Here is a 16,023-nt window from a genome sequence, read left to right on the forward strand (position 1 = left end):
CATCAGCTACTGAATATGAAATTTATATTGAATGATAACATCCACATCTTTTGACATAAACATACACATCACATTTCCATAACAATGCTAAAAAATCCCTCTGCAACCTCAAAATACTGAGGGCATTCTAATTCAGGATGAGGTCAAACACACATTTGCGCCAAACTGAAATAAATGAAGTGTGATAATTTCTTTTGAATCCAATTATCACCAGCTACGCCACGGTGGCTGTCGGTAACGCGTCTGACTACCATGCTAAAGGTCCTGGGTTCGATCCCCGGCCGGTTCAAATGCGGGAACTTTTCTAACGATGGAAGCTGTCCCGGTGCCCACCCAGCATCAAATAACATGTATACCTGGGGGGGGGGGGTAAAGGCGGTCAGGGGTGTGATGCTGATCACATCACCCCCACTCACGACCGGATCAAGAAAGTGTGGGGCGTTATCCCCACACCCCCTATACACCTTCATGGCGTGGAGTTATGCACAGGGGAACACTTTACCTGCACCACTATGATGCAATCAATCACTAGCCCCCGGCCCACATAGACCAACTTTTGCCATGCGTAGACATTTGCATGTGATATTATTATATTGGCTGTTGCCCCACCTCCTAGACTGCTTTTTATAGCGTCGTTGCTGACTTGAAGATGACATATTGTTATTCGGGATTCCTTTATTTCGAATTTCATGCAACCATTCGTAGATTGTTGGGATCGGTGATGCCGACAGATCTAGATGATGAAATCTTAAGAATAAATTGTCATCACTTTAAAATTACCGGTAATAGCAGCACCCTCCACCCTTTAACTAAAATTACCATGGGAGGCATTTTTTCCAGCCTTCGTAAATCGAGCTCCTAGAAACTCAATTTAAGGGAAATTTAGTTCTTTTATGTGCATCAGGTTTGGCAACACTGCCAGGATGAGTCTTAAAAAGGCAGCATTACGGTTATCGGAGAATTGTTAGATTCATTTTCTTGAGGATATCAAACTTCCAATGGCGGGGAAAAACATATGATCGATTCATTTCAAACTTCCAATGGCGGGGAAAAACATATGATCGAGTAGAGGATCCATTGAAGATATTTGTGCTAGAAAAGGTTGAAACTCCCATTTGTTTGGCTTTTAACTTGAATGTGAAGTACTCTCTCCATGAGGAATAATGGGATTCTGTAAATACTTATTCATCATATTTGTCTAACACAGTATCTAGTTTAACCCATCTGCATACCATTTAAATGCCAAATTTTTTGCCATGAAATGCCATTTAAATTCTTCCGTGATGGATGCACAGCAAGACAAGATGTCAAATTTTGTCAAATCTATCCAAGCCATTTATATGAAAATTTTATATATTGAAGTGAAAGTACAGTAATAAGTATGCACATATGCAGTTTACTTGAAAAATAAATAGAAACTCAATTTTGATCACACATGTCCATTTCCATTCCTCAATCTTTCATTATTTTTTCCCCTGCCACAGCCACCTCTTGTTCACTTTCACTACATTCTTCAATTTCACTAACACAAAATGAATCCCTTTGTTCATCTCCACTTCCAAAATCCACATTTTCCTCTTCGCTGCTATTGAAAAGCAACTTTTCAATCGCAGAATCTTCTACAACATTCTTACGCAACATGTTTGCAAGACGTAACAAATGAAGGGTTGTTTACATGAGAAATTACTTAAGAAAATACGCTTGGAATGGTATGAAAAACTTAGCAGCAAAAGCATAATGTCATAGAATCGAAAGATCATACAACCTCTGCCATCTATTGACAGAAGAAGAAACTACATGATGAAAATCAGGAACCTGTCGATTCAACGACTAGGTAGGGCAAGCGAATGTCCAGCCAGACAGTAGATTCGACGACTAGGTATGCAGATGGGTTAATAATAAACTTTAAAAACTGCTTCCACTTGCAACGTGGGGACAAATTCCTACTCTCAAATTATGCATGAATTTTCTTTAATAGCAGCATCCATTCAGACGATATTTAAATAAATGCATGCCTGGTGCAAAATTGTCACACCTCACCTTAAAGGAAGAAGAAAACTCTAATTTCAATTTTTCAAAAAGTTAAGAAGTTATAGCCACTTGCCTTCAATTTGTCCCACAGTCGGTATACTAATGAACAAGAAAGACAGTCCTGAAATATATTGCATGATTTTCAATAAAGTCATGGGGGAGAAAGGAAAAGAAAAGATGATGGATGAAGAAAGTGTAAGAGAATCATTTCTCCTTCATCATCCCCATTTCGCAAAGAAAGAGATAAGGAAGAAAAGAAAGCCTACCTTTTTTAGGATCTGAGAGAGAGGGGGTAAAGAAGATCCACGCAGATGATTGAGGGGTGGCAGCCTGTTCTGCCATGTGGCAAATTTGTCCATAATGTCAATCTGTAAGCTAAAGCTTAAGGGCATGAGGGAAGGTGTCCACAAGGCTCTCCCCTCAGCGCCAGCTCTTAGCACTGTTGCCAAGTTAGCACATTAGCGAGTTCATCCTTTGCTCCATAGAAAACTAATAACACTTCGCTGCTCATACAAGGTGGACGTATTGAGTACTACAGCCATCTTGGCAAACTGACAGCAGTGCCATGCCACAGATTAGTCGAGAGAACACTGAGCCTTTCAAAGAAAAACCTATTGCATTGAATGTATATCTCGGTTTCTCAATCGCACTAATATTTAGTGTGAAAAAAAATAGGTGTGAAGACTTTTTGATTTGGCCTCTTATTAGAATGTATTTCATAGTTACTGATGCTGTTACCAGTTTCTGTAGGAAAGCCGCTGTGGTGCAAGATGTATTTACTTTCACATTTCAAAGTGTGCAGCTTTTTCATTGTTGGGTTCAAACCTTTCTTAACTGTATTGTAAAAGAAAAAACTAGCTAGCTCCTGAGAAAAAGTGCTTGTGCCTGGATTAGTTTTGTCTACCCCTGCATTCGATAGTCTCCTAAGCAAGCCTTCCAGTAGTAGTATGTGTGGGGTAAATGCTTAAGGGCCAGAGTTATGAGGTAAAATTTATACTTTGAACTGGAGGTTCTAATGTATTTATTTTTTTGCTATAGTTTTTGAGAGTTGGCAGTCTCAGGGGTAGAAAATGGTCAGTGAAAGTCAGTTTCTTCATCAGTTTGTAATTTGTCAGTATTTGTAGGGGGAAAAAATATGGTCAGTAGTCATAATTATTTTTAAAAATTATAACTTCCCAGTGAGGAGTTTTGGCATTCGTTCGTTACAATTCGATTAAAGGAAAGGCACATTTTGTACAATTTTTCCTACCAGTGACCAAGGCATTTCGTGACTATTGGCTTTCTTTAATTAACAAAGAGTTCTTGCCTCAAGAGCCACATTTTCTACTGTTACTTAATATAGAAAAAACAATTCAAAATAATTATTTTATTGCCTTATATAATTTTGTACATGAAAACATTGTTTTATCGTCAATAATAATGTGTGAGGCTGGCTGTGGAAATTGTGGATGCAAGAAAATAATTTAGAACAAATGCCACGAACTTTTAGGATGACAATTTATTGATATGGTGGAATAGGTCAGCAAATGGTGATGTTTTTTTATGGGTAATTTGGCCAATTTAGTTTCCCCCTGCAGTCTGATAAACAAGCAGGAAGTTTACAAGTGAAAATACAATAAATGTGTTTTGTGATGTAGTTGCTAATTGTAAGTTGTCTTTTTTGCTCAGGAAGCAGCAGTTACCCATCCTATGATCAGTCAAGTTATGGTTCGGGACAAACGCAGGGGTATCAACAGAACTACCAACCACCATCATATGACCAGTCCAATAACCAGTATTCAGGATACAACCAGCCGCAGGGTGGTGGTGGTGGTGGTGGGGGCTATGGTCAGCAGTCGGGGGGATATAGCCAACAGAGTTATGGATCACAAAGTTACGGGGGTAAGTCATGCTCCTTTTTATTAGTTATGTTATTTACTAGCTGTAACATGTTATCGATGAAATATTATAGAGCACATTAAAAAAGCTTTCTTTTTTTCACTGTTAGTAGTAGTATGATTGTATATGAGGCAGTCTCAAGAATGTACTGTTCCATGGTAAAGGTAGGAAACCATAGACTTTATAGGTTGTCTTGACTTAAAGAAGTTGACTGTGGGTTTGCATGAAGACGAAAAGTGCAAAGTGCAGACTATGACGTTAGGTTTGACTTAATTTGAGACTAGGATGCATGTTGGATGTGTTTGTTTTATATAATTTGTTTTTGAAAACTGCATGACTGACTTACTCTACGTTAAACTTCTGCTGAATCATTCTAGACATACAGCAATACTCGTGAAGCCTTTGACAAAATTTTATGACTATCACTCCCCAAGACTCGTAACCTCTCCATTCTCAAAACTCATCCAAATAGAACACACAAAGACCTAATTACACAACCTTTCATATGCAGACTCATTTTTCATGTCTGCACTTCCAATGTTACACACTTATGCTTTCTTGATTTAATAACCTGTAGGATCCCATCTTAAACTCTTTAACTCTGGATGACCTATAAGGTTCTGAGATTTTGGAGCCTTATTTAAATATTCGTTGGTCGACATTTTGCTGGTTTCAAGTGTCAGTGCTAAGGTAAATTGTTACTTTTGTTAACAATCTTGCTTTTGTGCCATACTTATTCCGTATTTGTCATCTGTTGCTATTTTTGTAAGTGTGAGGGTTCTTCTATATGTCGAGACTTACCTTTACAGCATATTGCCAGTCTGTTGAAACTTTTTGTCATGCTCACCAAGCAGCAATAGTGGTTCAGATTCCATATAAAACTGTAGGTCCAGTCCTCACTAGTCCCTGTGCATAAGCCCTTGTAATACCTCTGAGTTCAGTTTATTTTCAGCTTTTTTTTTTTACCCATGATGGTTAGTGTATATTCATGACTTTGTGTAGCATGTAACTTGCAAATGCCAGAAGTCATTGGGCTTATATTTGGCATTTTCTTTTACAGCTCCGCCACCTCCTCCACAAAGTAATTATGGAGGTGGTGGACAGCCTGGTGGGAGAGGAGGATTTAAGTAAGTATTATTCCATAAGTACTAGCTAGGTTAAACACCATCCATTTTTATTAATTTTTTCAAGAAAAAGTCAACAAAATAGATTTTCCATAATTACTGTAATTGGTATGAAAAATGTAAAAAATTACAAATTTTTATAGTTTCAAAAATTTTAAATCTGTATTTAAAGTAAAACATTGTTCATATTTATATCTAACATAAATTATTAAATTCTCTTAAAAGAAATATTGAAATGCTTGATTAATTGCATTGCCATTAATGCGATGGTGTTTTTAAGTCTCTTTTCAACAGGTACAATTTATTTACCTTATATAATACCCATGACATGTGACAGTTTGGTCATAGATTTAAAGTTAACATTTAAAAACAAGACAGAGTTTAAAAGTTAATAATTATGTGGGATGGTCTAAAGGTGAACTATACTCAAAAAATGCAGGTGAAATATATATATATATACATGTCAGTATTTCAACAAATTTGTGCTGCGTTGGCATATTTGGAAGCGTTGTTAAAAAGTACTGGGTTCTTATTGTTCTGGTTCATTAAAAAGTGTTACAAACAATTACGACAAAAGGTAATAAAATTGTGTGGTATGGAGTACCTTTTTTTTCTTTGAGGTGTCAGCACATGCTGATAGTAAGAAAATTGAGTTTTCGAAAGGTAATTTTGGGCTTAAGGTTTAAAGGAAAAGAAGGGTTTTAACATTCAAAAAGTGCGTTGAGTAAGGTTTTTGGAATGGTGTCACTCGAATGACTGCCACTCTACTCTTTATCTACAATGACTCGTGACTTTTTTGAGACTCCCTAACACTACCGTCGACCACCTTGACTGTTTGACGAACACCCTTCCTTCACCCAGTTTCATTTGCAAAGTGAACAAAAAAAAAAATATTACGCAACCGACTTTGGAAAAAGGGATTGTAAGTTAAATCGTTGCTGTGAAGGTTACCAATCCAGTATGTATTGCCCAGTTTTGGTGAAGCCCAGCACGTCACTGAAGCATGGACTGTGACTTCACCCTACCAGAAATTCAAGTTACTGATTGAGTCTTTTACTGTTTTAGCAGTGGCAGCAGGGGTGGTTATAACAAAGGTAAAAGCACCAGGTGAAAAACTGGTGCTGTTTTAATTATTTTGGTTTCCTGTCTTACAATGAAAGGGCTGCTTGTGTGTTGAGAAACTTTTCTGTATGTTTTTTTTTTTTTTTTTGTCTTGAATGTAGTTGTTCACTTCAAATATGAACAGTGGTAGATGAGTTTTAGTAGTTCTCATGGTGTTGTCTGTCTCGAGGTATGTTTTGGTGAAAACGTTTGTCAGTTTGCACAGGTAAACATGAAATTGCCTATGAGTGGATATCTCCATATCTTCAAGCATAGTGGCACAAGTCTTGGTTCTGTTACTACATACTGGGGGAATTGGCTGTCCAAATTTTAAGTGTGCATTCATAAATAATAGTTCAATTTGGAAATCATTGTATCTTTGAATTTGAATGCAATGACCCAATCATTGGTTGCAGGCAGAAGTTCAATTTCAGAGTCAGCTTGGTGGCTGGCCACAATAATCGCCACCAAAGGTTATAGATCCAAGCCCCAGCCCACGTGTGGGTGTTTGGTAGTGCCCCTTCATCAAATTGTGACCCATCCTCATTGCTCCAATTAACCAAAATTGGCTGAATTGCAATACTAAAATAAAGTACATGTTCAATTTCTATTGTGTAGTGATTAGAAAAAGATTGAGCATTGTAACGGTGCAAGGTGGTTGAAAATGAAAATGGGAATAGGTATTTATTCAAGAAGTTGAACCATGTACAAAATAATTTCATGTTTCTATTAGTTTTCATCATATATCATCTTATGGCTACAGATTGTTTTATTGGTATATGTAGTTCAGAATAGTTGTTGCCACAAGAATCATCAGTGCATCATGGACTTCAAGTAATAGACTTCTGTTTTACTTAGTTGTAATAATATGTAACTTTTGTAATTTAACCTGAATAACATAACACAAAGCCATTTGTTCTCAAGAGTGTGGATTAATTATTAAATTTAGGTATGCTAATTTTTGGCATACCTGCTAATCTTTATGGGAAGGTACAGCATGTGCAACTTAATATTGAAAAATCAAAATTGATTGATCAGTTCTGAGTACTTCCAAGAACTTATCCTAGAGCCTATTGTATTCATTGCAATTCGAGCAGGTATTTGTTTATGTAAGATAGGTGGAAACAGATATTGATAAATTTCAATTCTTTGTGTTGGGTTAACAGTAAAATTTTGAGTGAACATTCAAGGCAATTTCATGTAAAAAAAAAAAAAAGGTAGTAGTTTTTAACTAACAAAAATTTTGATAGCAAAGCGATCAGGTAAGTGCTAAAAATGCAGCCCTTTCATACTACTTCTAATTTGAAATCTGGTTGAAAGGTTTTTTAATGTGCGATTTCATCCCACCATAAGCCCATTAAAAGTAGAATTCTTTTCTTGGTAAGAGTCCAGACATGGTAACTACTGTTCAACCCCATGTTCATTAAATCGGAAGGTATTTTGTCCTCGCAGAATTTTTAGGTGGAAAAGTGTATTAAGAAGGTATTGGTGACAATTTCGTACATTTCATGCTGCAAGTATTCATTAAATAGCAAGAAAGTGCTATGTGAAACTTGCATGAGAGAAAGTGAATTTGGTCCTCAAGAGTAGTGTATATATAAGCTGAAATTCCAGAGAATGTCTGGAGAATTGCACATGGATACCTGCTACTTGCTATTGCCAGATCTAATGTGGGTTTCATACTGTGTGTTTGCTTCAGTGTTTATTATACCATCATATTTATAAGGTAAAAATATTTGGAAGGAACTTGCAAAACAGTACCACATAAAACCTCTCCTTGATTGGCAGTTACAGTGATAGTATTCTGAGAAGCTTGCAAATAGGAGCACTGGTCAGAATGCTCGTTTTTGTCACCTTTCCTCATGTTAACTGCATGAGAACAAACTCCAATTTCGTGTTCATGGGACCAATAGTGTCCCACAATTTAGAAAATACATAGTCTTCACCAAGCCATGCAAATTCCTTCTGTTAAAAGTGATGGTCTATACAAGCATGTGTAAAAATAAAAGATGTGTGCGTAGGATCGTACCACGAAATTGTGATGGTAAGTTTCTGAGCCATCAGTGGAGGTTATGAAAACAGCACCATTCCCATCCTTACCTCCAAGTGTTCATGTGTCAGGATGGGTGGGTGTCAGGGATGTAATTGAGCAAACTGCCTTTAATGTGCCCCTCTGATAAAGAAAAACCCTTGACTGCTTGTGATATTGGGGCACATTATAATGTGCCATAGCAATGTGCACCGGAGTGCATATTTATTGCTCCCAGGATTGTCCCCTTGCAACCATGCATTTATGAAATTATGGTGACTTGTAGTGTCAGTGTTTGGTAAATAGTATGTCACAAAAAACCCTTCCAATATTTGATGTGAAATTGACTAAAATTATAAACATAGCAAAGTTTATAATATGCCAAATATTAATTGCTATTGAACCAATACAAAATTGGCATGTAAGGTTCAGGCGTAAAGTCATAGTATGTACATGTAATGAAATTCTGGATGCCAGGTAAAAGTGGTACTAACATTTTGAGTTCTAGTAATTAGTTTATAAAATAGGATGCCATGATGAGGGGTCATGTATGAACAAACTTACACATGTCATACCAAATGGTTTGAATGACATGGGGTTACAAAATGGTTTTAACTTAAATGTCTGAGATTCAGTGATTGTTTGGTAGTAAGCAGTTGATATACTGCAGGTTGAATATGGTCAGTAATAAGTGTACTTTTATTATGTACAATGCTCATGGTTGCATATGGTCTTCTGGTGGACTAGCTAATTTGTCCTTGTTGATACATTCATACACAAGTATAGTTGTCTGTCTTTGCATGGTGGTAGCTATAGCTACAAAAGAATTTTTTCAAAGCACTTTGAATATGGTTGCAACTGCTTTTTTTGTGCAAGTAACAAACTACTGTTTTGAAAGTAAATTTAGATAACTCTTTTATGCAACCCTATTAGTGTCGTCCTGTTTTGCTTGCGTGGAAACTGGGTACAAACTTTATAGACATTTTTTGTGTGATTTCAATGGAAGGATGGAACAAGATGACATGGCTGCAGGCCAGCAAGCTTCCCACCTACATCTTACAGTAGGAGTGAGGGAAGGAGCCCTCCCTCCTTTTCACCCTTTTAACTGTTGTTCACAAATCGGATGTTATCAGCAAAGCCTCCTGCCCCTCGTACAATGGTATAGTACTAACCGCTCACCCTGCACCCCACAAAGATGGATGGTTGACCAGGCTTGGTTTAAAATTATGAGCACAGGCATGCACCTATTTTACATTTGAGTCCAATGAATTTTTAATGTTTTTTATGCAGGCTTGTAGCTGTACAATGTACTACCATGTACAGAATATACCCTTCCCCACCCCCAAAAGAAGCCCAGGGTGTTATTTCCAAAATCCTTGGACTTAATCCTATATAAATGATATAAAGCAATCTGTTTTACTGTATTAATTTTTTACTAATTTTTAATGTTGCATTCAGTAAACAGACAAAATGCCACTACTTTACCCTGTCCTTTTAGAATCTTCAATCGCCATGCTCTGAAACAATAGGGGGAAGAAACCATTATAGTACTGAAGCATAAAGAAAGTACTATGTTGTGTGACTGATAAGTGGCTTTTGAAGGCTAAGAATATCAGGACAAAGATCTTCCAAGCGATTTTAATATTTTACATTGTTTTCGTTAATTGTGGAGACATATAACTGCAGTGCCGACGATAACACTTTTGAGCATCATGTTGAGCTCCTAGAATTGTTTTGCACGCTGTTTCCTTGTAGGCATTTCATGGACACACAAAAGTTTGTAAACTGTCCTTTGTTGTTGCTAAAGTTGGTCAATTTTCTAATGCTCTGTATGTGTCACAGGAGGATACGGAGGTGGACGGGATGAATTGACTGTGCTGGAGGATACCATTTTTGTGTCGGGCATGCCTCAACATGTGACAGAGTCGGATATTCAGCAGCATTTTGGATCAATTGGAATTATCAAGGTAAATTACTTCTGCGTGAATCGCAGCAAGACCTGGATTAATTTTTTGTATTTTAGAGTTATACAAGATTTTTCATGACACGGTATTCATCTAATATAAATTGTAAACAATGCTGCAGAAATATATGTAGAAATACATGATGAAACCTCGAACAACGATTTGGTCCTATTATTATATCACCTGTAAATTTATCTTACAACCAACTTTGTTTTTGCAGACCGACAAAAGGACAGGCAAGCCAAAGATCTGGATGTACAAGGATAAAGCAACAGGAAAGCCTAAAGGAGAAGCCACTGTCACCTATGATGATGCCAATGCTGCTAAATCTGCTATAAGTTGGTTTGATGGTATGTTTTGTAGCTTTTATGCAGAGTATAAATCTTTAATATTCTATATTATGTATTGTATGTACCCTATAATTTTAAGTCCACTTTGTGCTCAGCTGGGCAAATTGGGACTGGACCTACAGTTTAATATAAGCTCTGAACCACTGTTGCTCCCCATAAGATCCATACCTTGGACCCATTAATTTCAAGGCAATATTTTACTTATGCACTCAGTAAAGCTCTTGGTGGCCAATACGAAAATTAGTCTCGTTAATATGTGCTGTAATAGGTTCCTGTGTGCAGTGATACCCTACACTGCTCATCCATGCAGTAGTGTTTCTTCTTGATGCTTGCATATAGAGGGGTCAGATTGCAAGTTGCATGATTTCCATCGAGGAGAGGTTTGAGAAAAAGGTTAAAACTGTTCTGAACAAAAGAGGGATGCATTCATTGCGCCAATGAGGTGCTGCTGCCTTTTGGAGTGAATTTGTAAATTTAGGAGTTATTTTATATTTAGTGCTCTGAATGTTTTCATATGTTTGACCAAAATCCAGTTTCATTTAAAGAAATACATATGATTTCTTTACACAATATCAATATTAATACAACTATCATTGATATTCCATACAACCTTATGAGACCCAGAAAACTTTACCCTAGCAAATCCACTTGTAACCCCTCCAACCCAATATGTCGCATGTTTTTTTTGTACATGTGTGTATCTTTTTACACTTGTCAACAAATTGAGATGATGCTGATTTGACACATTTGTAAGCAAAGAGTTAAAATCTCCCAATGAAAGAGGTTTAGTATATTATGCATATGTAAAAGCAGTTCATTGATATGCATATTGAGGAACCATTGCAAAGAATTAATCAGAAATGTGTGTGGTAAAATCTGGATTCCACGGCTAATGTGAACTTGAACACACAACAATGCATTCGGCAGACATTTGGATTCATGGTTAACATAATTCAATTTATTAATGGTAAAGTTTATTTGAGCAAAAATTAATTTGTGCTCAATTTATGGCGAATAAATAGAATACAGTGCATATTTGCTAATTTGATATCTGTATAAAATGACATCAGCGGGAGTCATTGGCAGATAGTCACTATCCGTAAGTTCACCTTTACACTCCCTCTCAAGCCTGTTTGCCGAAGGAAGAAACTTCAAAGTTCTATTTTTGTCTTTTCCATCAAAAACCAGAGGGGGTCACATGAACTGCGGAACGAATCTGCTATGTCCACCTTCCGTGGTGGGGGAGAAATTCTCGTGGTATATTGCATTTTTAGTTTAGTCATTTTCGAAACCGGTGGCACCCTCAAAAAGGCCAATCACTGCGAAACCTAATGGTTCCCACTGCATAGCAAGGGAATGGTGCATGTTGACAGCAAAAGATGTCTTGTACGATTGGGCAAAAATCGGGCATGTAGCAACATTGCTTTCTCCCCCTTGAAACCCTTGGACCAAGCTGAAAAGACTCGAAATGTCGGAATATGTAAGACATTGGAGTTTCACTATACACACACTATCCTTTGAGTATTTAAAAAAATACAATACTACCATTTTTAAATCCAATGATGTATTTGTAGACTAGCTGTCTTCATGTACTCCCTCTGTTCCCCCCAGTAACCGTCATGTGTGTGATGTACTTAATTTCACTGTTGTTAATCCCCATCCAGGAAAGGACTTCAAGGGTTCACAAATCAAGGTCCAGATGGCCACACAGAAGACCAACTTCGGCGGAGGCAGAGGTGGCCGTGGGGGTGGCGGTGGCGGCGGCGGTGGTATGAGAGGTGGCGGCATGGGAGGCCGTGGAGGTGGAATGAGCGGAGGTGGTGGCGGCGGTGGCAGCGGCGGAGGTGGTGAGTACCTATAGAGTATGGTTCTCATTTTGTGTTCAGCACAATCTGCATGTTGTTTTGGATTTTATCACAATCTGTTCAAGGTATTGGATAGCACCACAAATCTTCAGGGATAGATCTATTTGATTTTTCTTAGAAATATTCTACACACTTCATATAAAATATCAAATGAACACAAATATTTCATTAATACATAAAAGCAGGTGACTGCAGTGGAATTTTCCTTTTAAAAAATGAACTGCATATTCAGACATTTGCCAGAGCGTGTCAATTGTCTTTATACTCATAAAAATAACACACATGTAGGTTATTTTTTAGATTGATTGTTAAAAAAATATGTAATTTTACTTATTAATCTGTCCTATCGCTACAAGACATGCTTTTTTTTCTGCTGAATTATTGGTCACTACAAGCGCAAAAAAAGTTTATTTTAATGCAATAAGCTTCAGTTGAAATGTTAATTACTTTTTAGCATGCATAAAGGAATACCATATTTACTCATGTATAATGCACACTTTTTTGCCAAAATTTGGTGCGTATTATGCACGGAATAATTTTTTCATCTTTACGGAACTCTATCATGTTATATATAGAGGCACGCAAATTTAGTTTTTGACGAAAACACGAAATGTGAAATAACATGCTGTAATGTTCATTTTTAATGTTTCTGAAAGGTGTGAGGTGCATTTTTCTTCCCTGTTTTGTCACAAAATAATGCGAAATTACTCTTATACATGAAATTTACCGCTGCTAACTACATAAATGTAGTAGAAGGGATAAGTTTACTTTGTGTAATAAGTGCAGTTTGAAATCAAATTTAGGATTATTCAGTTTTAAAACCAAAACTTAATTTTGTATAGCACTTTTGATGTGATTAATCACTGCTATAACACCAAAATTGTATTTTATTTACCACTTTTGAACCCAAAATTGACTGTTTTTGTACTGAAATTTTGCTTTTTTATTCACCAAAAATATGTGCCTCTAGTTACATATCATTGTAGGCTAATGCTTGAATTCTGTAGTTTCGGAATATGGCAACAGTATTTCATTCAAGATGCCGACACTAATATGAATGCAGTTGAAATATACTCATCACAAAATGAAGGAACATTCTGATTTTTGTGGTACTTTGTATGAAAGAAAATAGTGTATTACTGGCCAAATAATGACATATTTGGAGTGTGCAAATGTCTTAATGAAAGAAATCTTGTTCTGGTAATGGCTAATTTGACGGTCCTGCACGGGCCTCTTATAAATGTTAACGTCAGTCATGGAAAAAATAGATTTTGAAGGGTTAGAAAAAGTAAAGAGAAAATGAGCAAAACCATGCATAAAAAGTTTAAAGGCAAATTTCCACAATTTTTCACTTTGTAATATAAAGTTCTGCGACACAAGAAAAGCAGTACCTTTGAGCATGGGATGTGTATCAGCGGTATTTGTTGGGCAAGAAATGACATATTATCTTCCTGGGCACTGCAAATCCATAATGTAATTTTGCCTTTCTACTATTATTGAATAAATAAGGTGGTTAAAGAGTGAAAGCTTTGGTATGCTAAATACAGGTGGAGGGAGAGGGAGGTGGCTTGGGTTGGTGACTTACTGTTTACAGGAGGATATTTTCCTCTTGGTCCACATAGCAAAAGGTGACTGACTCATTGAATAGGTATGATGTCACTAGCTCTTAATTAGCATAGCAACAGCTTTAAAACTAAGAAAGCAATTTCTTGAACCTGGATTATACTGTCCATTATACAAGAAATTTTTTTTCACTTTCCCCATCCCCATCAAAAACCAGGGTGCACATTATACATGCACGTGCATTATACATGCGTAAATACGGTAACATGTGGTGCATAGTATATAATTTTAGTGAATCTTGTGGAAATTTTGTTACCCTGAAAATTGAGAATCTGCGAGTCTTTTGTACACATTGCATCACATTTTATTATTTTTTTGCTTTGTTTTTATATATGTATATATATTAGGGATGGGCAGATATGAAATTTTGGCTGATACTGATAAAGTACCCATATAAAATTTACTGATAACCGATATTCTACCGATCCGATATAAAATTAGAAATGGTCCTTGAAGAACCTGAAAGGTTCATTGATCTCCTTAATAAATGTGTGTTTCAAGGTCACTGCAGTGCAAAAGAAGTTTAATATTTAGACAATTACTTTTTTAAAAAGTAGGGCATCGAGATTATCCATAAAAATTACAACAAAATGGCAGAATTTTGCATTTATCGATATATCGGATCGGTAAAATAATTGTAATTTTACCGATAAACCGATCTGCCTTTATCGGCCGATACCGATAGAGTACCGATTAATCGTTCCCATCCCTAATATATATATATACACACACACACAGCATTTGTGCACAAATATCCAAGGTTAACCGGGCCTCTCGCACACCTGTATTCTTGTTCACGCTGACACATTTTCAAGTGCGTGCTTTAGAAACTTGCCATGAAGTTAAAGTAGAATCTTAACTCAAGAACTAATTGTTGTACATGGATGACATTTGTTTTGTTTTCTTAAAGACCGGGCATTTAGCAGAGTTTTGTTCAAATCAGATGTACCTTTTTGCTGGGAAAAATAATAACCTTATACAAAGTGGCAATGTCCAGAATTTTGCTTCTGGAATCAGCCCTATGGGTGCTAGATGATCCAAATTTGGAGGGCAGCATGACAAAAAGACCACTCTGTGAGCATATGTAATGCACGTGCTGAAAAATTAAGGAAAATTGAGGAGGGGGCAAAACTTGGTGAGAAATTGCACAAATAAAGTTTACTTTTGGTGAATCTCGCTCATGCTCTACGATTGCATGAAGATTCTAGAGCCCCCATATCCGCACATTTTCACTGTTTACCGCTTACATGAAATGTATCTTCATCACTAAAAATCTGTTGTCTTCCATGTCCACTAAGAGAGCATTGCCAAACTCTACAAATTTCCTTTTATCAACAACAGTAAGAGCTTGCAATAGTTGTAATTGGTATGGTTTATAGTCCAAACTTTCTCTGTTGGCACCACAAGTAGACTTTCGTGAGCTTTGTTCAAATGCTTGCTGAATTCTTGGCACACTTTCTTCACAAGTGCGAGGTTGACCTGCAATCTTACCCTTGCACAAACATCTGTTCTTCGGCAAAGGTGGATCAATCCCAAAATGCTCTTGAAATGCACACTGTTCTGTAATCACTGACGCAGTCTTGCTTAACTGCAGGACTCAAAAAGCCCTTTGTTGAACGGTCACCATCTTGCAACAGATGAGGTTATGGACAGGTTCAACATGCAGAGTGGCATCTAGTGGTGGTTTCCTAAAATTGTAGGCCATGCCCATTTGAGCAACACAATCGGTGGATGTCAATCGTTCCATAATTATTATGTTTTACAATTGAGTCATTCTTTTTGACCTTCCATGAGGCGGACTTGGCAAAAGATCAAAAAATTCTTCCTTGTTCCAATTCTCCTTGACACACAGAGCAAGAATTGAAAGAGGTTATACATTAGTTTTTGCAGGCCTGCAAGCTACCCTGACTAGGGTAGGCAATCATGCATGTCTGGGATTACATGCACACGCACGCATATACATACAGGGTGTGATTTTTAATGACAAACACAGAGCACAGAAAAGTTTAGAGAACATCAAAACATAACTTCTGTAACATTTTTGTCATTGTCGTTCCT

At 36.9% G+C, this 16,023-nt stretch overlaps 1 protein-coding gene across 4 annotated transcripts in view; it reads left to right on the plus strand.

Moving 5' to 3' along the window:
- LOC145990015 (RNA-binding protein cabeza-like) overlaps positions 1-16,023 on the plus strand; it is a 54,867-nt gene that overhangs the window by 30,935 nt on the left and 7,909 nt on the right. For 2 of the 4 annotated variants that reach the window (XM_083125611.1, XM_083125612.1), the window contains exons 3-8: positions 3,700-3,912; positions 4,970-5,036; positions 6,099-6,127; positions 10,006-10,130; positions 10,348-10,477; positions 12,142-12,324. In XM_083125611.1, the coding sequence (XP_082981737.1) occupies positions 3,700-3,912; positions 4,970-5,036; positions 6,099-6,127; positions 10,006-10,130; positions 10,348-10,477; positions 12,142-12,324 (747 nt within the window). The remainder of the gene's footprint in view (positions 1-3,699; positions 3,913-4,969; positions 5,037-6,098; positions 6,128-10,005; positions 10,131-10,347; positions 10,478-12,141; positions 12,325-16,023) is intronic. The other 2 variants (XM_083125613.1, XM_083125614.1) reach the window with 2 other exon arrangements.

This window comes from Lepisma saccharinum, chromosome 7, assembly GCF_977018435.1.
Source record: "Lepisma saccharinum chromosome 7, izLepSacc3.1, whole genome shotgun sequence".
Classification (NCBI taxonomy): Eukaryota; Metazoa; Arthropoda; class Insecta; order Zygentoma; family Lepismatidae; genus Lepisma; species Lepisma saccharinum.